At 36.9% G+C, this 25,925-nt stretch overlaps 1 protein-coding gene across 1 annotated transcript in view; it reads left to right on the plus strand.

Annotated features, from left to right (window-relative positions):
• Positions 1–25,925, plus strand: part of alk (ALK receptor tyrosine kinase) — a 203,518-nt gene that overhangs the window by 166,825 nt on the left and 10,768 nt on the right. The window contains exons 10-24 of the mRNA XM_079632171.1: positions 4,499–4,600; positions 10,513–10,678; positions 11,658–11,805; positions 11,920–12,030; positions 12,995–13,136; positions 15,789–15,959; positions 16,051–16,149; positions 17,675–17,830; positions 19,147–19,260; positions 20,269–20,455; positions 21,223–21,313; positions 21,771–21,835; positions 21,930–22,059; positions 22,467–22,564; positions 24,964–25,056. Of these exons, the coding sequence (XP_079488297.1) occupies positions 4,499–4,600; positions 10,513–10,678; positions 11,658–11,805; positions 11,920–12,030; positions 12,995–13,136; positions 15,789–15,959; positions 16,051–16,149; positions 17,675–17,830; positions 19,147–19,260; positions 20,269–20,455; positions 21,223–21,313; positions 21,771–21,835; positions 21,930–22,059; positions 22,467–22,564; positions 24,964–25,056 (1,873 nt within the window). The remainder of the gene's footprint in view (positions 1–4,498; positions 4,601–10,512; positions 10,679–11,657; positions 11,806–11,919; positions 12,031–12,994; positions 13,137–15,788; positions 15,960–16,050; positions 16,150–17,674; positions 17,831–19,146; positions 19,261–20,268; positions 20,456–21,222; positions 21,314–21,770; positions 21,836–21,929; positions 22,060–22,466; positions 22,565–24,963; positions 25,057–25,925) is intronic.

Raw genomic sequence — 25,925 nt, forward strand, 5'->3', positions numbered from 1 at the left:
TTGCATTTTAATATATTATATAGCAACTATCTTAAAGTAAAATAGTAATATTATTGTAAAGTTTTATTCAATTTATGCACCATTTGTAATGTAAGACCGGGTCTGGACGATAACTATATCTGTGCAGAGTGAACATGAGGATTCAGTAAAATGTCCATGCCACTTTATTTGATATTCTGTCATATAATGCACTTAAATCAATTTTAAAGTGTGGTTTAAGGTTTTAAATACTTTTTAGAGCCAGAGCAGCTCACACGTATGTAGGTGCAATTCTTGCCTACAATTGTGTCAAGAGAATTTTGCAAGTTTGCACGTTTGATTTATCGTTCTCCCTGCAGCACTGCAATAAGTGCTGCTATCTGCACTACAAAGCACGCATTTAAAAGTTCTCATCTGACATCCCCCTTAAGAGAAACTGACAGTGGGCAGAGAACCCCTCTGACATCTAGCTTCATCTGAATTCATTCAGGCCCCTGGGTATATATGATATTGGAATACTAACACATGCCATGCCCTAACACATCCTTAAAAATGTGAGCCTTGGTACTGATGTGAGGAACACAAGTTTAAGTGTGACTTTCACAATCTCATTACCCTCCATTGCACACATTATTCCCTGTTCTTTCTCTACTGTCACTAAAAATAAAAGTGGCATCAATAACACACTATCTCAGATGGGCAAAAAGAAATGCTTCTGATCAGTAAAATGAAGAGACGGCAGTGTAAGGTCTTAAAGAGATAGTTCACCCAAATAAACACAAATTAAGATTATTTTTTATGAAACCTGAGAGGTTCCTGTCCAACCATTGAATGTCCAGGTAAACAAAATGTAGAATGTCCAACAAAACAGACACATGGGTTTGAAATTGAGATGTATACATCTGAAAGCTGAATAAATAAGCTTTACATTGATGTATGGTTTGATAGGACAATATTTGGTCGATGTTCCTATTAGAAAATTATAAACTATTAGAACTATTAGAAAATCTGGAATCCTAGGGTGCAAAACAATTTAAACATTGAGAAAATCTCCTTTAAAGTTGTGCATTTATGTTCGCGTTTGTGCTGCATTCACTTACAAAAATCAAAGTTTTATATATTTACGGTAGGAAATTTACAAAATATCTTCATGGAACATGATCTTTACTTAATATCCTAATAATTTTTGGCATAAAATAAAAATCGATCATTTTGACAATGTATTGTTGGCTATTGCCACAAATATACCCATGCGATTTGTGACTGGTTTTGTGATCCAGGGTCACATATGTGATGTTATTGTTTAGAAGTATTAAAAGTCTAAATCTGTTCATCATATACAGTGATCATATCTCTTCACAAGACTTGGATTCAAGTTTTGATTTCCTAGACTTTAAATGGAGGGAGAGAAACCTCTCAGGTTTCATTAAAAATATCTCAATGTGTTTCTTGAAGAATAACCTAAGTCTCATGGGTTTGGAATGACATTAGGGTGTTTAACGGATTACATAATTTTACTTTGTTTGGTAAACTATGCTCTTAAATGTTCATTCTAGGCTTTAGGATATGGATTATCATAGACACCATTCAAGTATCTCAACTGTCCAATTGGATATGGAGACATATTGAAGTATTTGAAGAGCGATGACTAAGCTGTTTTCTGATTGTCCTGGCAGATTTGGAAAACTGCTGAGTGTCATTTCTCCCTGGAGCAAAGGATTACATTCTTCCACAGTTCAAGAAATCTTGTCTTTGACCACCCGCCAAAAAATTGTATACCGCAGTGTGTACAGCTGCAGTCAAACTACCTGTAACTTCTCCACAGCGCGGGAAGTGAAAAATACATGAATAATCAGAGCAATGGCCTTGTGGTTACAACTCATGCATGTTATGGGTAATGCATTGCAAGTAGCATATTATGTCATTTTAGGGAGCAAAATGTAGAATGTCACATTTTAAATGTATGCTATATATGCTTCAGTTCAAATCAAATAAGTAACATGCATTAGTTTTCTATTCATCTCGTTTATTTATTGAAAAATCCAATTGAAATATCTCACATTGCATGCATGTCTAGACTGCAAATGAGCAGCACATAACAAAATAATGCCATCATAATCAACAAAAAAATCAATGAACTACACTACCATGGTTCAATGTCTAAAGGACCTGTCAAGTATAGCACTGCCATATCGACGAGTGCATTCATTTAATCGAAAGTAACATATAAAACAATGCAGGTCAAATTGATCTTTTCCTCACCATGATTTTGGTCCTCCCTCTTCTATTTATTCCATACATAGGCCTATATATATATATACATGCAAAGTCAAATATTTCAAGCCTTTATTTGTTATAATTTTGATTATTATGGCTTACAGCTTATTAAAATCCCAAATTCAAAATTAGAATATTGTGAAAAGGTTTTCATAGCTGTAAGCCATAATCATCGAAAGTATAACAAATAAAGGCTTGAAATATCTCACTTTGCATGTAATGAGTCTATATAATATATTAGTTTCACCTTTTAAGTTGAATTACTGAAATAAATTAACTTTTGCACGGTATTCAAATTTTTCGAGTTTCACATGTATGTAATGATTACTGCTCTTAAGTAACTACTATCTACAGAATTGTTTGATTTAGACTTAGTTTGTTGTAAAAGACAAAACTTTTCTTTCCTTTTTTTGCATGAGACACAAGGCAGGGTGTCTCGGAGGTATGATTTTAACGGATCAACTTCTTTCTTGATTCCTGAAATGGGAGGAGAGATAATAGCCCAGCGACAGGGTGCATCATGGGAAGGAGCTTGTAACGGGGAGTCCAGATTGTGATGAATGATGCCAGCTCCAGTCAGAGTGGTGTGGGGGTTTCGTGGGAGTAGATGAGTATTTTTAAAGCAAAGATTAAGAGATGGATATGAGAGGTAGCATTTTTCACAGAGTCCCAGTGTTGTCTGAGCAGCTACTGTACGTTTGGGGGAAAGGGATGATTTGTCTTCACGGGGAGTTGACAATTGGAACAATGCAGAAGCTCATGTGGCTTGTCATCGTAATTAAGAAACATGAACTAAACTCTTGACACCATTGGTGGTGGCTGTCTACTTTTGTGGAGCTTAGACTGATGTGTTTTACCACCAATAATAAGTATTGCATGCTTCATAATCAGACTAATACAGTCTGGAAACTCTTTGAAGACAAACGCTTGAATATTTGTTTCTGCCAGTTACTTTTTTTTCCACTGAGGTTTTGAAGAATTCATTGAAAATTACCCTAACCCGTGATGTAAACCTTAATTCATTTTAAATTGTGTGTCTTTATTACAGTGCAATTACACATTTAAGTACTGAGTAATATTAATAAACAACATCTTACTATAGGGTTAATCACATGTAATTGTGTATAATTCACTGTTATTACTTATTAATTAGTAAGCATGTACCACGTGTAACAAGGACACTCTAAAATAAAATGTTACCAATGATTCAGTTATTGGAGTCAATTAATCACAGTTGACACATGTACATATGTTTATTTCAAGACATGTTTTCGAGTTTCCATCACTAAAGCTACCTCCCTGTGCCACAAATAAAATATCTTCCATAAAAACCGTCCGAGTCGAGGTGGTTTGGGATTTGTTACGTGGTCAGCAATCCTGGAACTATACTTCACAGCAGTGCAATCAACACATCGACCAATCAGAATCAAGAACTGAGGAACGCAATTGGTATAAAATGATATAGATAATACATGTTTTACCCTGCCTGCTCACGATCCTGCATGTTTGAGCATCAAGCAGGGCTGTCCATAAAATATTAGCCCATGAAAATCGCATGAGGAGAGGTGATGGAAATGTCAAATCCAGTCAAAGAGAGACAGGAAGCAGAAAAATCCTCATGAAATGCAAATGCATCTGGCTAAATGTTGCATGTGCCTAGAAACAGGTTTTATTAAGCTTTCTGAAAAAAAAAATATATATATATATATATATATTCTAGATACCCATAAGTTATTGGTGGCTTGAAAATATAGCCTATATTAGCAATTAACACTAGAAAGGTTATGGTTCATTTGAATATATGTTTTATTATCCATTGTTTACATGTGCATTTATAAGTAGTGGTCTGGTGACATTCATTTTTTTCCTGTTGAGTAATTCATAACAAGATTTTAAGGTCTAGTGCTCACCCTTATGAGACTTCTACATCATCAGCAAGCATCCTCATTAGCATATCATTAACATTTCTCGAAATGTGAAAAATATGCAAACAGTTGAGCCATTTTTCCAGCGCATTTTTCTCGTATATTCAAGCAATTCTCAAGACAATTATGCTAATATCATTACTAGCTTTATATAATGTGTATTGTTGTGGAATATATTATCTAAAATAATGTTTTTTAAGGCAAAATAGAGCTATTTTCAATAGGCTTGTGCTTGTTCAATGCCTGCAAGATTGTCTCTGGCTGCAGTAGTATTGTTGGACTGCAACAATGTATTGTGTCTTTTCTCTCATCTTCAGCCAATGGAGAATTTCCTCCGGTGGCTCCCATAAGCCCCACGCAAGCACTGTTCACACCAAGCAATGAGAACATCAAGACCACTACACCGCCGTCTACAGAATGTGAGTTTTAGCTACTTTCATGTGCTTGAGCTGTTTGTGCTTTTTTTAATGGTTTCTAACTTTTATCTAGCTTGTTCAGACAGAAACTTGCCCCAGTGTGATTTAAAAGTCTGAAGTTTGGTGCAATCCACGTTTATTCTTGTTTTGAACTATACAGTACATGAGCGCTAAAACAAACTCAAATATTCAAATAGTCTGTTTTAAATAGTCTCTTGCAGCTACCTAACCCAATTGGTCAAGAAACACCCGTCTGGTTGACATATATCGAAAAACAGCCATCCAGGGGTGCGTTCCCCAAAAGTATTGTAAGCCAGATACAGGCACAAGTGTCTTTTTTATCAACATAGTTAAACAAATCTGGGTTTTCCTGAAACCATTCCAACGAACATTCGCAAACAGCATTGCAAACCTATTGACCTGTGGTTAGAAGCATATTTTTTGTCAGTATGACATGTGGACTTATGTCGGGTTCAGACTACACAGTATCAGCCCGATTTTGGCCAGTTCATTAGACGGTGTTGTGGTGATTCGTAAACAACAATGGGCATCAGGACGCATTAATTGATCGTTTTATCTCGTGTAATGTGTCATAGCGCATGACAACCGACTAAGCTTCATGACGTCCCAACAGAAAGACTAGCATGTTTAAATCACGACGGGTTCCATCACATCTGTGACGTTGACCAATAGGAGCTTAGAAGCTCTTCCATAAGCTTTCAAACATGGTGGAACGAAGAGAGATGATGGCATTGGTTCTGCTAGGTTTAATTATGCAATAGAAGAAAGGTTTGTGGAGCTATAAGTAAGCAACAATATTCCTGCCCTTATAATGTTTAATCGAAGGACTACCACAACTGAGTGAGTAAAGATAACTGTTGGCAAATGATAGCAGAGGCGCTTCAGTAACCTGGTGAGTTCTGGAATTAGCATTAAGCATTAGCATTAAGCTAGTACAAACATTGTTTTTTTATGCGCTTTTGTCCGGAAGTTCCGCCTTCTCAATGATATTACTCGCATCGTTCAAAACGACAAACGATGATTGGTCGGTAACGTGTAGTCTGCCTTGTTTCTTGTCTACGACACAAGAATTTAGGAGTCAAAATGGCATAATCTGACACAGTGACTATCGTAACAGACACAAATATCATGTAGTCTGAACCAGGCATTAAATAGATCATGTTCTTGGGAACAATAAGTAACATAATGTGAAGTACATTCAAGATCTTTCATTCTATTTGAAAAATATATACGTTTTATTCTCTATGTCAGCGTGTCTACAATCAGCAAAGTTTTTGAGGAGTGCATATGTGCATAAATGCATAAGGGAACCCACAATGACTCAAACATAACACAAAGCCAATGATGGGAAACAAAACTAGTGATGTAGTTTATTTATTTATTGATTTCCATTAAAACTAACTAATACTAAATTGCAATAGAAAATCAATATATATATAGTTGTATATAGTTCATATATGACTAGATGAATCGTCAAAACTATAACAACCCAATATTAATTATTAGGATAGTGTTAATTGGAACACTTTTATACACACACAATAGCTTCCCAAATATTGATAATATTTTGAAGACATGAATGTCAGATCCAAACAACACTCCCGGCACCCAACAAAAGTAGCGTTGTGTATTATAAAGATTCTGGGGTCTTTGTTTTCACAGCAAGTTATGAGTTATTCACTGCAAACATTAAAGCACCTAATTCAAAGTCCAGACCATGTAATTCCTTCTGAGCACACTGTAATTGTTGAAATGCTCGAGTACACCAAATATGTTGGATTTCTAATGGATATAGAAGACGAATGCTTATAAACAGAGGCTCAGATACCCCCCACCATCCCCCCTCCTCTCTCCCCCTCCTCTCTCTCTCTCTCTCTCCCTCTCTCTCTCTCTATCTCTCTCTCTCCCTCTCTCTCTCTCTGAAACGGAAGTGCACTGCAGAGAAAATAAAGTGTGCCATCTACTGGACTATCTCTGCAGCATTTCTCTTCAGATCAAACAGTGTTGAAAGGCCAGTCACAACATCCATGAGTGCTTTTACACTACAGCTTTTGGTGCAAATCTGAGTGCACGTGACATCAGCGTTTGGTTCATTTAATTGGTGTAAATGTGTATTTCAAAACTCAGGTGTACACCAGGGAAACATGCTGAGTGTGCTTAAATATTGTCTGGAGAATTATGAGGCAAGAGTAATGTCATGGAAATGCTATTGAGGTCATTCCTACAGTTTAGTGGATTTCGATAAAAATTTAATTATTTTGAATAATCTGTCAGAAAAACACAGTTAATATATAACAATATAGCCTAACAATATACTTATGAGATGTAGCCTATACACCGCTATTATATATAAAATCTATTAAAGAAAATCATATCCATACTAACAAAATAAGGCAGAAATGTCATGTTTTATAAGTCTTCTAAAAAATAAGGAAAATAAAGAAAAATATATAACTGATACTTTGCTCTTTAGATGTTTTCCCTCCAAGGAAATGACTTACTAGATATGCTTAAGATTTGAAAGGTCAAGTAGCAACAATGTAACAGGGTGGACTGACGTTTAAGACACACAAAATAATTGCATGGTTTTACACATTAAATGTATCACAATAAATGGTAAGTTATGTCAAGGAGTCAGGAGTCAAGGAGTTACTAATACTCAAAATTGCTAATTTGGAAATGTATATGTAACTTTTATTTATTTATAAGTCAAGACATATTTAATTATTCTTAAGTAGTTAATCATTATTATTTTGTGTAAATTGAATACATCTATACATGGGAAACCATGTGGCATGAAAGTTGATTAACAGTTAATGTAAAATATGATTGGTATACAATCCACCGGACTGTAATAATGACCTGGTGATGATATATCATTTGCATGCTCCCGATCACATGCAATATATAATGAATTTCTGCTCGTCTCCATTAAATTTCCTTGAAAAGCAATATGTGTTCCTTGAATCTCTCCAGTGCATTTGTTGCTGAGAAATACAGTCAGGTGCCATTCTGTCATCAAACCAACTGTGAAAACAGCCTAAAACATCATCTGCAAAGATACGCCCTGCACTCATGCTTTCATATGATCACGAAGGCTCATGAGGGCTGTGGTAAAACATTTCTTCACATGATTATCTATTGAATGTGCACTAATCAGTGTGTAAAAGACGTCTTCCACATGACCAAACGCCATCATATCGCTGTGAAGACTGGTCTGTTTGCCCACTGCATATAGCCTACAGGTGTTCCTCTCATTGGAGCATAGTCATTTATCAGTATGGTGTGCTTGAGTGTTTGTGAAATGACTCCCACGCCATTTCAGCCTTAATAAATCTGAACGAGCAGCTAATCTGCTATTCATCAGGACTCATTAGCAGAGCCTCGCTCACGCAAGGCGTTCTCCAGTGTAGTTCAGCTGTGAGCGGTCAGAACACGTCATCTAACCGTTCTCTGCTGTGTCTGAAGCGAACTTTCAGTGCTCAGTGTCATGAAACTGTTTGGTTTTAGTCAATACACTCGTTTTGAATTGATAGCACTGCAAACAATTGACGTGGTGGTGGGAGATCATCAGCCATTACTCCAGTCTTCAGTGTCACATGATCATCAGCATATTAGAATGATTTATGAAGGATCATATGACAATGACTGATGCAAATTAAGCTTTGCATCACAGAAATCAATTTATATTTTAAAATATATTAAAATAAAAAATAATATTTTTTTTTAAATAATATTTAATATATATATATATATATATATATTAAAAATAGTAATTTTTCAGTATTTCCAGCAAAAATAAGCGTATCATAATACCATTTTTCATATGTGTATCAAATATAGTATTTTGATCATACCACCTACCGCTAGCTTTAAACTGGTTTGAAACCACAATTGCGCGAGACAGTTAATAATTAAACACAAACACTTTCCACCAGAAACACACTCTAAAGCTTCCTGGAGGTCTATTCCCAGCTGTTGTTTTCTTTAAACTGGAAGGAAAATCAAGTTGTACATCAATCCTTCCTTGATTCAGTCATGGATCATTGATTTAGCTTTAAAAAATATTTTGATGTTTTGATAAATTGTGCAACTATTGGAATCTTCTCTCATGCCGCCGCTCTCCCTTTTGTTATCTCCAATTTTTCTTTCTCTTTTCTGTTCCTGCCCTCTCCCACTCCATCCTCCACTATCGATTTCTCCCTTTGCCACCATGGCATCTCATTTTGGCAAGTAAAGCCCGGTCGAATGGGGAAGTTTGCCTTACGCTGACTCAAATCTTCAGCGCTGTGGAGAGAGGGAGTGTGTTCTTCTGTCAGATCTGCTCCCTCGGTCTTTGTCTCCTTGATTACTTCCTCTGACTCTGTCTGCGTGATTGCTTCCCCTGATGAGAATAAGAGACGGGCCGCTAACCTCATGATGCGCTGAGTGCCGCCGCTCCGCTTCCGATGACTCAGCCATTCCCACCAATCAAACCGTCAAGATCTCCATAATAAAAGGAAGTTGTATAAGACCAATCGGTGATATTTGTCTGGCACATAACCTCTATACAACTCAAAGCTTTCTTTCACGTCAGATCTAATTACATCTTCCTGGCAAGGAACTAAACTTTTTTTTTTGGATATATTCAAATGTTTTATTCGCAGTTTACTGGCCCAAAATGTCAAATGTCAGTGTATATCCAGAAAGTATACCTATTTTGTTATGCAATGACCATTTGTTGGCAAGTACTTCGCAGACTTTGTTTTTTACCTTGACACCACTCTGCTCTGGTCATTCATGTCAAAACTGGATCAGCTTTCCTTATAGGTTTCAAGCCATTTGATTGGTTCCAGCTTTGCAAATAGACCCCAACCTACACCAATGAAAAAGAAGTGCACTTAATTGTGTACTTCATATCTTAAAAATTGGGTAACACTTTATGTTAGTGTCCTTGTTTCACATGTCAAATGTAGTTATTGTAGTAATAACTATACATTATGCGTAGTTATATATGCAACTTGACCCTAAACTAAACTTTAGTTGTACTTAAAAATATAATATTAATTAAATAAAATGCTACTTAAAGAGAGTATACTTTCCTGCTTCTAAACACACTAAAATTTCTAAAATCTTCAAATTTAAAGTTTAACTTTACTAGTACATTAGAAATAATTGTTTTAATAATCTTTTGTCACGCTTCAAATAATTATGCTTATTTTGTTGTGCTGATTAACATATCAAAGCACATGTAAAGTACTTATGTGTCATTTTAACTGTTGTAGGACACCAATTAAAATAATACTAAATAAACATAAAAATAATACTGAAACAAAATATTGAAATACAACTGTTCCTTAAACATAGATAATAAATAGCACATGAATATGACGTGAATCCGCCTTCAGTCTTTGCTGTAGCTCCTGACACAGAACTGATAAAATGTGTCAGAAACACAAAATGTGTTGCGACATATCTATAATACACCTTAACCTTTAGAATCCGTTGAGGTATTTTTTTTTTTTAAAGCTAAGGGTGAGTATATCTTATCGGAATGCTGACAGTATTAGTGAAGTGAACTCAGTCAGAACCTCATTCCTCTTACGAGTAAGTGCATTTGACATTTAGCAATGATTGAACTCTTTTATGAAGCACTATTTTCAGGTCTGTGAAAGACATTCCACATGTTTCCAGCTGAGAACAAAAAGAAAAATCATAAATTGTCTGTGGCTTTTTGACTGCCCAGCCAGCCAAACACATCACATATCATATCTTTCTATTTTCACCTTCTTCTTCTTTGGTCCAAGTTTTACACCAATACAGTAGTGTAAAATATTTCTCTGAAAAAAGAAATATTTTTTATTTTATGAATCTAAAGGTTTGCTATACCTGTGGCCATTTGTGTGTTTTTACAGCTGTCAAGTGGATATTCCACACCTGTGGAGCGACAGGACAAGACGGTCCAACGCCGACTCAGTGCAGTAACTCTTACCGCAACACCAATGTCAATGTCAGTGTGGGCACTAAGGGACCGTTCAAGGGCATCCAGATGTGGCGGGTCCCAGAGACTAAGAAATACAGGTGCACACCCACACTCACACACACACACACCAAAATATCCTCTTCCAGGCGTTTAGCAGATACTTTTTCGACCATGAAATAGGAAGACATTCTTCTTCGGCACAATTGCTGCCTGTTATCAAGCCCATCAGGTCATTCAGGTAATTGCTGTCCGAGGACCAGGAGGAATGAGAAAACACATTTCCAAAGACATCAGCTGCATTGCTGAGGTAGTACCCAGACTGATAATGACATTCACTTAGCAAAGTCTGTAAAGAAAATAGCTCTTTTTTTTCTTTTTTTTTAAGTGAACTGCCTACCTAGACAACATTTTAAAGCTTCACATATGCTCCTGACGCAAAGGTCGTTTCAAAATGTAACATTATGCTGTCTGATAAAGTAGGCTATCTCATTTGGCCAAATACTGAGACAACATTGTTAGTAGCCTCTGTGGGAAAAACAACATCAAAACAATTCAGCTCAAACAAGTCATCCAAGATGGCTGACAGAGCTGTGAGAAACACTGACTACAAACATATTTCATTAAATACTTAAAAATACCTGATATATAAATACCTGATAAATACCTGATATATATATATATATAATATATTTATATCCAAACTATAAACACTAGTGCAACTTAATTTCACCCAATATTGATGTGTTATGTCATTTTAATCTATTGGAATTGCACTACATGAGATGCTGCATATGTAGAGAGTTCCAGTCCCTTTGCAATGTTGATCACTATATTAGGCACAGAGCTTCCATGGCATCGCTGGTAGTTGCTGAAAGTTAGAGCTTGTAATTAGAAGGTTGCCGGTTTGATCCCTGTAAGAAGTGAGTCAAAAGCCACTGCCATTGTGCCCTTGCCTTGAGCAAAGCACTTAACCCCAGGTCACTCCAGGAGAATTGTCCCTGCAATACGTGCTCTATAAGTCACTTTTGGATGAAAGCGTCTGTTAAATGACTGCTTACTTATTTGTCTTGTGTTTAGGATCACGGCGTATGGAGCGGCTGGTGGACGCAGCGTCCTGGCTGTTCACAAGTCACACGGGGTGTACATGACCGGAGACTTCCTTCTACAGAAGGATGAGCTGGTGTATATTCTAGTGGGACAGGAAGGAGAGGACGCTTGCCCTAATGTGAGTATGCCTTTATATCAATACTGTGTGTCTTTGTGCTATTCTGAAAGAAAAACAGTATGATGAGCATCTTGTAAAGCATAAAATGGTCTCTTTTTTTTTTTTTTTGGTTAGATGGTGCCGACTATGGACCGCATCTGCAGAGAACAGCAAGGACCCTCTATCAACAAGACCCAGCTCAAAGGAGGGGGCGGCGGAGGAGGGGGGGGAACCTACGTCTTCAAGGTGACCCTTTATAAAAACATTTTAAATTGGATTATTAGTACAACAAAATACAGTATATGTCCATCTAAACACGCTGTAATCAATGCAGTAAATCAATACTGTAATCAATTAATGTCATTTTAACAGTAAAGGACTGTAAAAAACTATTACACTATATTTTTAAGGTGTTCTTGTTACAGTGTAATTATTTATTTAAGTACTGAATAATATGAATGTACTTACTATAGGGTTTGGTTTAGGGTTAGTTACATGTACTTATGCATAATATATGGTTATTAGTATGGTTATTAAATGTAACGTGTAACAAGGACACTGTTCAAATAAAGACTTACCAAAACTTGTTAACTGGTTAATGGTAAGTTTACTTACTATTAATGTAGAAAACTGTAATAAATCTAATGGGATACTTAATGTATGTTGTTTAAGGTTTATTGTTTTATTTTAATGCCATACAACCTTTTTTTGTGGTTGCCAGTGTATTATAAAAGTACAATACAGATTTAGGTTCAGTTTGTTGCTATATTAACATAAAGCTTTCTTTTTTACTGTAAATTCAAGTTCAAAATGTAAAAATGTTGCAACCGCATGTCTTTATGGTAACGTTCTGTTCTAATTGCATTGGTGATTAATGACCTAAAATCATCGGGCAAAAATAACAATATGGCGGACAGAGCTGTGAGAAATATAAATATAGTTAATTCAAATTATCTATTTATAATTGACTGTTTCACACAGTATTTGTTTGTCATCTTACTGTATGTTTAAAAGAGTATTGGGTGTTAGCAGTGGTGGTTATATTTATTTTCTTCCCATTTAGAGCTTTCCAAACCAGGTTCCATTTATTTAGGAAAATATAGGGAGAAAGTCCTGAAAGCTCAAACCTCAAAGTTATTTTTTTAATGACAATTTGAAGTGTTACACAGTTAAAAACGAATGTCACACTTCATGTTTCCATTGGTTACAGATGGTGAATGGAGTCCATGTTCCTCTACTCATTGCTGCTGGAGGGGGAGGCCGTGGCTACAGCAGCCAATCAGAAACCCCAGAGGAAGTGATGGACAGGAATCCCAGCATCCTTGGCCGCAATGGAAAATCAGGCACTGCAGGTGTGCCTCTCAACAGTTTGTAATAAATTAGAGATTGTCTGTATTTTACAGTAAATTATTTAGAATAATCTTAGCATGCTGTTCTTGAAGTCTGATGAAGTCAGATGTTAGGCATTTTCCTTTTGGTAAATAGTGGAATAGTGTTTTTTTATTTTTTGCTTTATGTGGATAAATTAAATGCTTTTATTTACCTGGAAATTGGGTTTGCTTATGAAAAAAAAAATGCTGAAGCCCCCCCAAAAAATGTTTCTTTCTTTCCTGGACATGAACAAATATATATTTTTTCTGGCTGGGCTTCATAATAGTCCTTAATCCAGTCTGAGATTGAATATGATTTTTGTGGCGGTTTCTTTTAAATTTCCCATTTCATTGTCTATTTCAGCAGTGGCTGAAAGATACTGATCCTGCAAATTAGTTTTAAAATACTGGGTCTTGGATATTCTTGAGATAACAACACTAGAGTAATAACACGTGTGCCCTGCTTTCAAGTCTAAGCAACTGAAGGCACACGCGTGTCTGTGCTTCTGTTGAAGTTTCTGCATGTGTTGTGGGTGCTCTGGTTGTCTCCTGCGGAGCGCTCAGTATGCTTTCAATCGCTGGTGCTCTTTTCAAAGGCTAGATCACCCACTGTGCTCTATTTACTGCCGCAGGGGTCAGAGAGAACAGCACAAAACCTTCACTCCTAATTCTATTCAATATGTTTCCATCATGACATTACTGCATAGCATGAAGAGCCCAGCTTGATTCACATGTACAATGTTTGATCCACACGTCAGAAATAGAGTTTTCATTTGTTTCATTTTGTCATCTATACTCCGAAACACTGGTATGAGTCAGTTGCTGTATAATACTCTTGGGTATTATTTGTTTCTACCTACATCAACACTTCAGACTGGATAATTATTATTTTGTTATTATTGTTAGACCACATCACATATATTTGTCTTCCCTGCCGATATAAAACATGGTGAATATTCTATTCCACAGTCCTCCTCTGCATAGAGTGCTAGTACACAAAGAACACTGATATAAGAGGATGGATTGTGCATTATGTCTGCAAACTTTAGAGTTGTTAGGGTGTGTGCTATCTTGTATACATGTTCACCTATGATCCATCTATCCATCTAATCCATCCATCCATCCATCTAATCAATCAATCCATCCATCCATCCATCCATCCATCTTATCAATCCATCCATCCATCCATCCATCTAATCAATCCATCCATCCTTCCATCTAATCAATCAATCCATCCATCCATCCATCTAATCCATCCATCCATCTAATCAATCCATCCATCCATCCATCCACCCATGCATCCATCCATCCATCCATCCATCTAATCCATCCATACATCTAATCAATCAATCCATCCATCCATCTAATCCATCAATCCATCTAATCCATCCATCTAATCAATCAATCCATCCATCTATCCATCTAATCCATCCATCCATCCATCTAATCAATCCATCCATCCATCCATCCATCCATCCATCCATCCATCTAATCCATCAATGTAATCAATCAATCAATCCATCCATCCATCCATCCATCTAATCAATCAATCCATCCATCCATCTAATCCATCAATCCATCTAATCCATCCATCTAATCAATCAATCCATCCATCTATCCATCTAATCCATCCATCCATCCATCTAATCAATCCATTCATCCATCTAATCCATCCATCCATACATCCATCCATCTAATCCATCCATCTAATCAATCAATCCATCCATCCATCCATCCATCTAATCAATCAATCCATCCATCCATCCACCCATCCATCCATCCATCCATCCATCCATCTAATCCATCCATCCATCTAATCAATCAATCCATCCATCTAATCAATAAATCCATCCATCCATCTAATCCATCAATCCATCTAATCCATCCATCTAATCAATCAATCCATCCATCTATCCATCTAATCCATCCATCCATCCATCCATCCATCTAATCAATCCATCCATCCATCTAATCCATCCATCCATCCATCTAATCAATCAATCCATCCATCCATCTAATCAATCAATCCATCCATCCATCCATCCATCCATCCATCCATCCATCCATCCATCCATCCATCCATCCATCCTTCCTTCCTTCCTTCCTTCCTTCCTTCCTTCCTTCCTTCCTTCCTTCCTTCCTTCCTTCCTTCCTTCCTTCCTTCCTTCCTTTCTTCCTTCCTTCCTTCCTTCCTTCCTTCCTTCCTTCCCGCCTTCCTCTGTATACTCTGAGAGAACTCTGGTTGAGGTTGGCTCTAAAAAGTATTCTATGTACAAAACTTGTTGAATGGTCTGACTGGTATCCTGGATATATATTTTTTTACTTCTTCAGCAAAGCATGTGCTGCTAAGAAACCATTAGAGAGTTAGCAAAATGGGACAGCTTTGACGTCTGAAATAATTTGCCACATTTTTATTTGAGCATTTACATGCCAAGCAACAGCACTGACCTGCTTTAGAAGTACAGGGATGCTCATAGGAGACTTCTCTGGAGAAATCTCTGTGCCACTCTGCATTCTTAGATCTGTTAGAGGATGATGCAAGAAAGTCACCTGTTGTGAAATTAATTAGCCACACAGAGAAAGTGAAATGTCTTTATCTGTTTGTTATGATGTGTGTGTCTCTGTGTATTTCAGGGGGTGGTGGAGGCTGGAATGACAGTGCTCCTGTTCCTCAAGGTGGTAGACCACTCATTTTAGGAGGTCAGGGTGGGGACCCCTGTCAAGTTATAGGCTGGAAAACTCGAGGAGGTTTTGGAGGCGGTGGAGGATCCTGCACGGCTGGTGGAGGAGGTGGAGGATACAGAGGTTAGACTAAATATCAGCCTTGATTTTCATAGTATATCTTAATTTTATGAGTTTTACCACATTTTATGACTTCTCTCCTCCATGGCTAAAGGGGGCAGCGCCTGGCATGATAATGATCCCAGAATGGATGGCGATGATGGAACATCGTTTATAAGTCCTGACGGCGAGATGTACCTGGAACCACTCAAAGGTAACACAATAAAGAGTCTTCAGTTGTGTTCCAAATGACATACTATACACTATGCACTTATACTTATATGCAAATAGTGCTTTGTAAGGTTATTCTGTCACACAGCATCGGAGTGTGATAGACCCTCCAATTCCACTACTTAAGGAACACTGAGACAGTTGAGTGCATGAAGTGTCCAACATTCCACACTTCATTTTTTGAAGTGCACTTTTAAGGGGTTCAAGCACGTAGCACTGATATTGTTATAATTTACAAGGATCAGCATTCTCCACTAAAAGTAATCGGGCAGACCAAACCGTAAGTAGTAGAGACTTTGAGGGATGCTAGTACCCACACCTTTAAAGGTACACAATGTAACTTTTTTGTTCAAAATGAACCAAATTTATAAATTAAGTCAATACATCATCAATCCTTTTTCCAAACCGTGTTTTTATTTCCCCTTGATTCACTATGGTAAGCCTATTATGAGTATATATATTTTAGACCTGATGGAAGGGTTTTCGTGGGAAATTACGTACAGTCTCATCACATCAGTAAATAGAGAAAAGTTTATCCTTTTCTGATCATTTTTTTCTGCCAGTGATTTTCTGGAATATGTGAGTACGTGCACACATATCCCGTAAAGATCCCGTAGAGACACGTGATGTCAGGATGTGTTGTAGAAAGTCCAATCTAATCTTCCGCTACCGCTTTTTCCATTGTAGTCGTGCAGTTGGTGGATTTTTTTACGCAGCTTCTTAAGTTTACTAATGATCTGCGCTTTCGATCTTGAGAAACCACGCTCAAGCATATTTTTCCGGATTCGGTCGTACACTAACGCATCGCGTACCGTTCCACAAAGCTGGCGAACGCTCTCAGCTTCAGTGCAAATAGTAATGAGCTGGTCTCTGCTTCATTCCAGTTTGAAGACATTTTTTGCTCTTTCTTTGTTGATGATGAACACAAACTTTTTTGATCCCGGCAATGTTACTAGGTCCCCATCCCGGCATCGATCCCGGCATCAATCCGGACGTGTTTGCGTTCACACAGACGGCACTCTAGCAATTTTATGGGAATTTCACGGGATCAATGCGCTGTGTGAAAGCTACAGTAACGTCTTCAGCTAGTCAGCTTGAGATCGTTTCCATCTAAACTGGTTATATCTCTTAAGCCTAATGGTGAATGTTCTACGAGCAGTAGGGTAAACATATTCATTCGCACAATCATGCAGATCCAAAGCACAACCAAAACAATGTTCTTCCACAAAATGCACACAGTTTTGTTTTTAGCTAGAGGGACAAAAGTTACATAGTGTACCTTTAAGAAAGCAGTAATTTATGCTCCTATTTAAAGAACTTACTGTATAGTACAGTACCCTTATTACAGGGACAGTATCCCTGGAGACACCTGGATAAAGGTGCCATGCTTAAGGGCACAATGGCAATAGTTCACCCCTGTGGGGATCAAAGCAACAACCTTCCGATTATAAGCCACAAGCTTTACTACTGCGCCTCACCATCCCATAACACGGTAATGTTGTTTCCAGGCATGGAAGGCGACGGTGAAGTTATTATCAACCCAGTGCAGAACTGCAGTCACTGTGAGTCAGGAGATTGCCATGAGACCTCTGAGGGCATGGTGTGTTACTGCGATGAAGAGCTTACACTGGCCCCGGACGGAGTGTCCTGCATCAACTCCACCGGTTAGTTCATTTATAACACACTTCACCGCCATCAGATGAACGACTGTCTCATAAAATGGTAAAATGAATGTCTGGGAAGAGTGTACTCTCAATAATAAAGTTCTTTCTCGAGAGCTAGTGGCACTTACCTCTGTAAAACCCAGCTCAATTCTCTGCCATTTACAGTCTCTTTGACAGAGGTCATCGCTGTGAACTTTAGCTTCCCAGCTTGTACTCTCAAAAAGAAAGAAAAAAAGATAAAACACTCTCCACTGCAGTTGCACACCTCTTTTAGCTCTTGTTTCATTCATTTGGAATATTTTACACATCTATTCTTAGATGCTTTTCTCAATTACATAAATGTTTCAATCTGTAGGTGGTTCATGGGTTCATTCTAATTACATGCTAATATTAACATTTATAAGCGCCTAAAAAAAGCTCAAAGCACTTTGACAGGTTTTGAAGACACACTCTTCACAGAAATACATGTTATAGACAAAAAAAAGATAACTTGATGAGCATGGTTTACTATCCTGTGTTGACATATTTCCAAACAGGAAGTTGGGGCAGATATTAATATGTCCATCACTGTTTGTTTTGTATTATTCATGTTTTAAATGAGTAACGCATTATTGACACTCTAGTAACTACTACTAACAAACAAGAAACCCTGATTAATTAAATAAATGAGTAATAGTTATAGTTGAATGTGGTAGTTCAATATTACCCAATCAGCTACACACCTCCCAGAGGACTACTAAGAACTACTTTCTACTACTTTCTTCTTTCTTTCTTCTTTTATACTGTTGTGTGTTTGTTGTTGTTTTTTGTTGTTAATTGTATGGATTACTGCTGGCTGTGAAACAAATTACCCCCTGGGGATAATAAAGTTGACCATACAGGTTCATAATGCATAATCTATAATTAATTCTGATGTGAAGGTCATGCTGCTAACCCATTGGCAGTATTCTAAAGTGAAAAGTATAATTACTCCCTAGTAATGACTGAAGTCACTGTAAGCTTTTGAGGTTTTTGTAAGGTTTTGGATAGTAATTCTTGATCTTCACTTAGAATACTGATCCAAATAATTAGTATTTCCGTTAGAAGGGTGTAGTAACACTTGAGTCATTACTTTCCAAAACCTTACAAAAACCTCAAAAGATTACAATGACTTCAGTCATTATTAGAGAGTTATCATGGTTTTCACTTTAGAATCTATAGTTTTTGTTTAGCGTGCAAGGGAACCTATATGTCCCTTCAGTTTGATCCCGCATAAGTAAAAGTGAGATAAACCTGACTCATGTGAACGGTATGTTTATTGCTGTGTGTTTGTGTAGAGGTGTCTCTGTCGCCCGCCCAGCCGTCTTTGTCTCATCTGGCCCTGGGTTTGTCTGTGGGGACGTCCGCGCTCATCGCTGCTCTGCTGTTGGCGGTTTCAGGAGTTATGATCAGTGAGTAGACCATGTCAAATCCTGTTTATGAGCAGAGTTCCATTGTTTCATTGACCTTTTTTGGTTTTAGAAACAACGAGGATAAAACTACACTAGCAGACAGATCACAGAAAATTATGTTTGACTATGCATTACTATGTTGCACACTTTGTGTTTATGTTTCACAGATTGATATGAATCTGGTCTTAGACATTATACTGACACCTATGGGAGTGGATGTAGCTAGCGAACGCTTTCTGTTATTGATGCCATTGTAGAAATTGTAGATTATTTTATTTTTATTTTATTTTATTAAATTTTTTCTTTCTAAGAAAATAATATTTCATTTGTAAAAAAAAAAAGTGCTTTAAAAAATGTTAAAGTGCAATTCTTTATTTTCTGTATGGTAATAATGGTAAATTGCTTGTGCAAATGCTGTGAATATGTTTGCCATCTTGTATGCACAATGCATTAACCACAGGTTCTCTCTCACACACACACACACACACACACACACACACAGAGTGCCATCACACCTAACACATCATCTGTCCATCTACACTGTAGTAGCAGTCTCTGAGTGATAAATAGAATAGACGCATGATAAATGGGCTGTTAACTGCGCTCTGACAAGCCTTGTCGGTTTACACTTTATGAATAAATCACTTCCAGACGCCACACTAATGTGTTTACTGCCTGGGTCAAGCCCACCAAACTTGGGCAAACATGCCTGTTCGTGAAAACTGTTTATGACATTTCAGATTTGTCCATATAGATTTCCACAAGTTTGCAATGAACTATTAACATTACAGAGGAAATTACTTTTAATTAATAAATCTGATTTTGTAATAAAGTCTAATTTCAAAATAAATGAATACAAATAATATTTTTGCACCATTAAATTTAACTGTAAAATAAAATGACAATAACAACACTGATTATTGTACAGCAGTTTGATAGTTCAATTCCACATGGAATTTGAAATGAATGCCAATAGAAAAATGTCATGCTGTGCTGACTATTGTCCAGTGTACAGACGTAAACACACCGAGCTCCAGTCCATCCAGTTGGAGCTGCAGAGTCCCGACTGTAAGCTGAGCAAACTGAGAGCTTCCACCATCATGACCGACTACAATCCCAACTACTGCTTTGGGGGGAAGACCGCCTCCGTCAATGACCTGAAGGAGGTCCCACGGCGGAACATCTCTCTCACCAGGTTAGGAGCATCACTATGTCCCGGTTCTATATATATATATATATACATATTGCAGTAATTTATACATAAATGTTTTTACAGTAATACACCCACTCACTGGTTGGGATAATGAACAGTTTTGCCTATCTATACAGAAAATGAATAACAGAAGACAACATTATATCGGCAAAAAATAAATTCAGATTAGCACTTCCTGGACACCACTTAAGTAAATTAACATCAGTGCTTTTATAATTTTTTCCTGGCTGGGTTTGGACAGGATTTCACCCTTCTATTGAACAACTATTCTGTAGATAGCCTATCGCAGCATGCACTATATGGTGTTTATACATACATAATGTGTGTGCACTAAGTTGGGTGGGTTAAATGCAGAGGACACATTACGAGTATGAGTTAGCCTACTTGGCCTTCACATCAAAAAGAGAGAATAGTTCCTGTAGAGTAAATCATTGTATCACTCACATCTGGGCAAATTGAGTGCCAGTCACAGAGCTGGTCACAATTAGCAAAGCTTATGGGTGATTTCAAATTTCATCATTGAAAGTGATGGCAACTAATTTAAATCAATATTTGCATACTATAATAGTAGTAAATGTACTACTAGTAAATGTCCCACACTGTCCCGAAAAATCACATCTACTGTCCTGCAACAGAGCAATAACCAGGTGATCAGGTGAAAGCTGAAACATCTGAAATCTGTTTTGTGAAATGTATGGAGTGATATTATTTGACAAAATGAGTAACAATAATGTATGTTTTGTTTGTAGAGGACTGGGTCATGGGGCATTTGGAGAGGTCTATGAAGGACTAGCCATTGGGATCCCAGGAGAGCCCAGCCCGATGCAAGTGGCTGTAAAGGTCAGATCTACATACTGTATATTCACATTACTGTTCACAAGTTTAGGGTTTGTAAGAGTTTTTAATGTTTTTGAAAGAAGTATTTTGCCCAGGCTGCACATATTTAATCAAAAATGCTGTGAAAACTGTAATACTAAACATAGCTGTTTTCAATTGTATTATATTTGAAGCGACACATGATCCTTCAGAAAACATTTCTTATTATAAAGATGGATGGATGGATGGATGGATGGATGGATGAATGGATGAATGGATGGATGGATGGATGGATGGATGGATGGATGGATGGATGGATGAATGGATGGATGGATGGATGGATGGATGGATGAATGGATGGATGGATGAATGGATGAATGGATGGATGGATGGATGGATGGATGGATGGATGGATGGATGGATGGATGGATGGATGATTTAATGATGTGTAGATTTGATGATCAAATGATTCTTTGATCAGACTCTTCCCGAGGTGTGCTCTGAGCAGGACGAACTGGACTTTTTAATGGAAGCTCTAATAATCAGGTAAAAATAAGCACAAAAGCTCCATGATTTCATAAGCTAATTTATCAGGACATATAGCAAAAGGACCACATTTCTTTTTCTCTTCTTCTGACAGCAAGTTTAGTCACCAGAACATTGTGCGGTGTATCGGGGTGAGTCTCCAGGCTCTGCCTCGCTTCATTCTGCTGGAACTGATGGCCGGAGGGGATCTCAAGAGCTTCCTGAGGGAAACTAGACCCAGACTAGTAAGAACACACACACACACACACACACACACACACACACACACACACACACACACACAGAAGCCACTTTTCTTGTTGCTTAACCGTTCTTTCCATGCCGATCCGGCACAGGCGGTACGATATGGTTTCATTTTCCACTGTAGCCCCACAGTTACCGATAACAGAACTTTCTGGAATGCAATACAATTTGCGCCATTCGTTGCCTTTGTAATGCTAGAGCTTACAGTCGGATAAAATATGTAAATAGCGACTGCGTTATGGAGAATGATCAGATATTTATTTGAGAGAGAGAGAGAGAGAGAGAGAGAGAGAGAGAGAGAGAGAGAGAGAGAGAGAGAGAGAGAGAGAGAGCACATAAACTACACATTACAATACCCATTATTCTGAATTCCTGTAATGTTTCCCAGGAGCACCCTTCAAGTCTAACCATGGTCGATCTTCTCAACATAGCCAGAGACATCGCCCGCGGCTGCCAGTACTTAGAAGAGAACCAGTTCATCCACAGGTATATCTTCCAACACCCCTACACACGTTACAGATCAATTTAACAACAGATGGATGATCGGCTTTTTTCTGAAGTCAGCACAAATCCAGCGCTGCTCGTTCAGTTCTGCTTCCCTCTTGTACCTGCAATGGGAGTCCTGCTTCTTTTTGACACTCGCATCCAGAATGGCATGAAAAATGAGTCCACTTAGAGCTCATTTATGCTACATGAGCAGACCAGTCATCAATCCCGCTGTAAAACAGAGACTGAGACACTTACCCATCTGCAGTTTCCTACTAAACAGACAAGTTCAAATGTATCTGAGCCTTCAAGTGCAACTTTTAGATCCAAACCTAGAGGGATTGATCGGTTTGCCCTTTCAGAGGATTTTTTTAGCATACAAGGCTGGACGATATAGGGTGTTTGACACAAAATGCCTTCAAATGGTACTACAAGTAATTGGAAACATGACTTTCATGACTCGACCTTCAAAAAGAAACGGGAATCGTTTATATAGTCTTGCGGATCCGAACTCCTTACTGTCCTTATAACTGTTAACCACTTTGTAGCTTTTTAGGCCATGAACCACTCACTTAGACAAGAAGCCTGAAAACAAGTACAGGTTTTTGCTTATGTTTTAGTTTTAATGTGAGGTTTTGAGGCAGGTAAACTTCGAAGAAATATTTGATTGATGTTGATTGAATCAAAATGTTTATTTTGTATTATATATATAACCCACATTCATTTTAACAAAAGAATGCATAAAGCTAAAATAAAACTTTTTTTATTTTTTTGGTCTGTTCTTTCTTTTGATATATTGCATATTCAGATATTCATACAACAAAATATTTTGGGGGCCATGAAACTTGCTGGTGGTGCAAATATTTTTGTTTAAACTCTGGGGAAAGAGTTAATACTATGTAACAAATGGTTAGTTCTTTCAGACTGAGAATGATCTCTAAAAATCTTACACTTCTTTACACTTTATGTCACTAATATAATGTTTGTGAATGGCTTTCATGTAGTTTTTTAACAGTCAATTTTGAAAAAAAATATGTTTACAGTATAATCTGTCATTGTTTTGGAAAACTAAATAAATGGGGGGGGGGAAATATGAAAATCATTACATCTATAAATGAGTTTAATATTCATAAATAATCAAATAGACCTATAATAATTTTTAAGAACTAAGTCATATATTTTTGTTAACAAAATCTGTTAGTACATTTGAGTCTGCCTTATGTTGATAATACAGTAAAAGTAGAATAATCTTTATTTGTTCAACAATCTTTGGTAGTTCTCGATTGACAAGGTGAGACTTCTTGGCTGGTTCTTCACAGTTGAAGAAGGAAAGATTCATCTCTCTTTAAGAGACGTATAACCATACTGCAACTATCAGGAGTTTATTAATCCTGACATTTATTCATCCTACGGTATCTAGGTAACGTCAGACAAAAATAAATAAATAGAAGAATGCAAAAGCAAAGCGCTGATAATGAATGTGATGTTGCTCTGAGTTTCACAAAAGTCTATCTAAAGGCTATACTGCAGTGTCACTAGATAGTTCCCATTAATGCGGACAGAGCTCGTGTTTAACTGTGGTTTCAAACGCTTGCAGTGTTGACAGCTTGGTTGTTTATAATTGGAGTGTTTTCTGTCTTTGCTACATTGCTAGCAGTGAAGATGAGGTGTCATTCACTTGACAGGCTCTAAATGTGTATGACAGTGTCTCACAATGGTGCAGTTAACTCTTAAAATACAGTCTGGACATCAGTGATGGTAACACTTTACAATAAGATCTCATAGTAAACTACAAATAGTTAACATGAACTTATATTGAAATGCACTTCTACAGCATTTATTAATCATTGTTAATGTTAATTTCAACATTTACTGATACATTATTAAAATCAACATTTGTATGTGTTTACATTAGTCAGTAACTGTGAAGCAACATGAACAAACCGTACACAGCTGTATTTGTTTTGACGATTTAGCAAATATGAATACAGTAAAAAAAAGTATAGCTCATTTGCACAAAATAAACTTATTGTAAAGTATTACCGACAACAGACATAATTGGGCATTTATAACTAGAATTATTAGATTAAAGATTGTTTTATAATTATTATTTTTCTCTTTTGGTAAAAGTACCAATTTAAGAAAACTATACATTTGCAAGAATGTTATTTACAGTAATAGGACTGGAAACAATTGAAGTCCACAATATTATTTCTGAATAATGCTAAACATATTGAGCTGGCGATTCCACTATTGGTGAACATTTTTCTGTGAATAAAATATGCTGGTACAATTGTTTTTTAAAATAATGATTATATTTTAAATAGAGCAAATATTGTCTATAGATGTGTGTGTCTGCTAAACGTGACGTCAGATTAATCAGTCTTGTATTCCTACAGGGACATTGCTGCCCGGAACTGTCTTCTGACCTGCAAAGGTTCGGGGAGGGTGGCTAAGATTGGGGACTTTGGCATGGCCAGAGACATCTACAGGTATGGGACATATTTTATATGGCATCATGAGCTCATAAGTCACTTTACAATCCTCCTGATATTGACATTGGGGTTGGAATAATTAATTAATTAATTCAATATTCAAGCAACAGTTCACAGAACATAGAGATGGCAGACTCATATAAAAAAAAACAAAAAAAAAACATGACAGTTATATTTTGCATGTGTTTATATTCAATTGGCTATAAAATTTGAAGGACTGTTATTTGGCGTTTTTTTCCTCCACAGTATTTCAGCCGAGAAAAGATCTCATGAAGCGTATCTCATTCTGAAAATCCAATTGCGAACTTTTATTATCAACATATTTCTCATTTTAAGGCAAGAGTCAAGCAAACTAAATGAAAAAGTGTAAACTAATTCAAAGGGTATTTCCTTATTATTTACACAGAGGTGTGCCAGCATTGAGCATTGAGCAACACTGGTTAAATGTTCTCATAGCTGTGCTTGATGTAACACACTGCCATACCACTCTTCTGTATACTGTAGTAAATAGATGTTCTGAATGCATGGAATGGAAAAATTTGAAATCTCTGATTATAATTGGACATTACTTGTTAATTTATGCATAATGTACATTGTTTATATATATATATATATATATATATATATATATATATATATATATATATATATATATATATATATACAGTATATATGAATTCAGGAAGCTAGTCATTATTAAAATATTCATAAAGATTAAACATCAGAAGGAAAATAAATTGAGTTTTGTTTTGAGAATAAGTTTTGAGAATAAGTTGAACTTTTTTGGAACATATACAGACATGACGTGAACGTTAATCACTTTCACAGTTGTACCCCATATGTATGTGTCATTACATTCAGAAGCG

The sequence above is a fragment of the Phoxinus phoxinus genome (genome assembly GCF_949152265.1).
Source record: "Phoxinus phoxinus genome assembly, chromosome: 13".
Classification (NCBI taxonomy): Eukaryota; Metazoa; Chordata; class Actinopteri; order Cypriniformes; family Leuciscidae; genus Phoxinus; species Phoxinus phoxinus.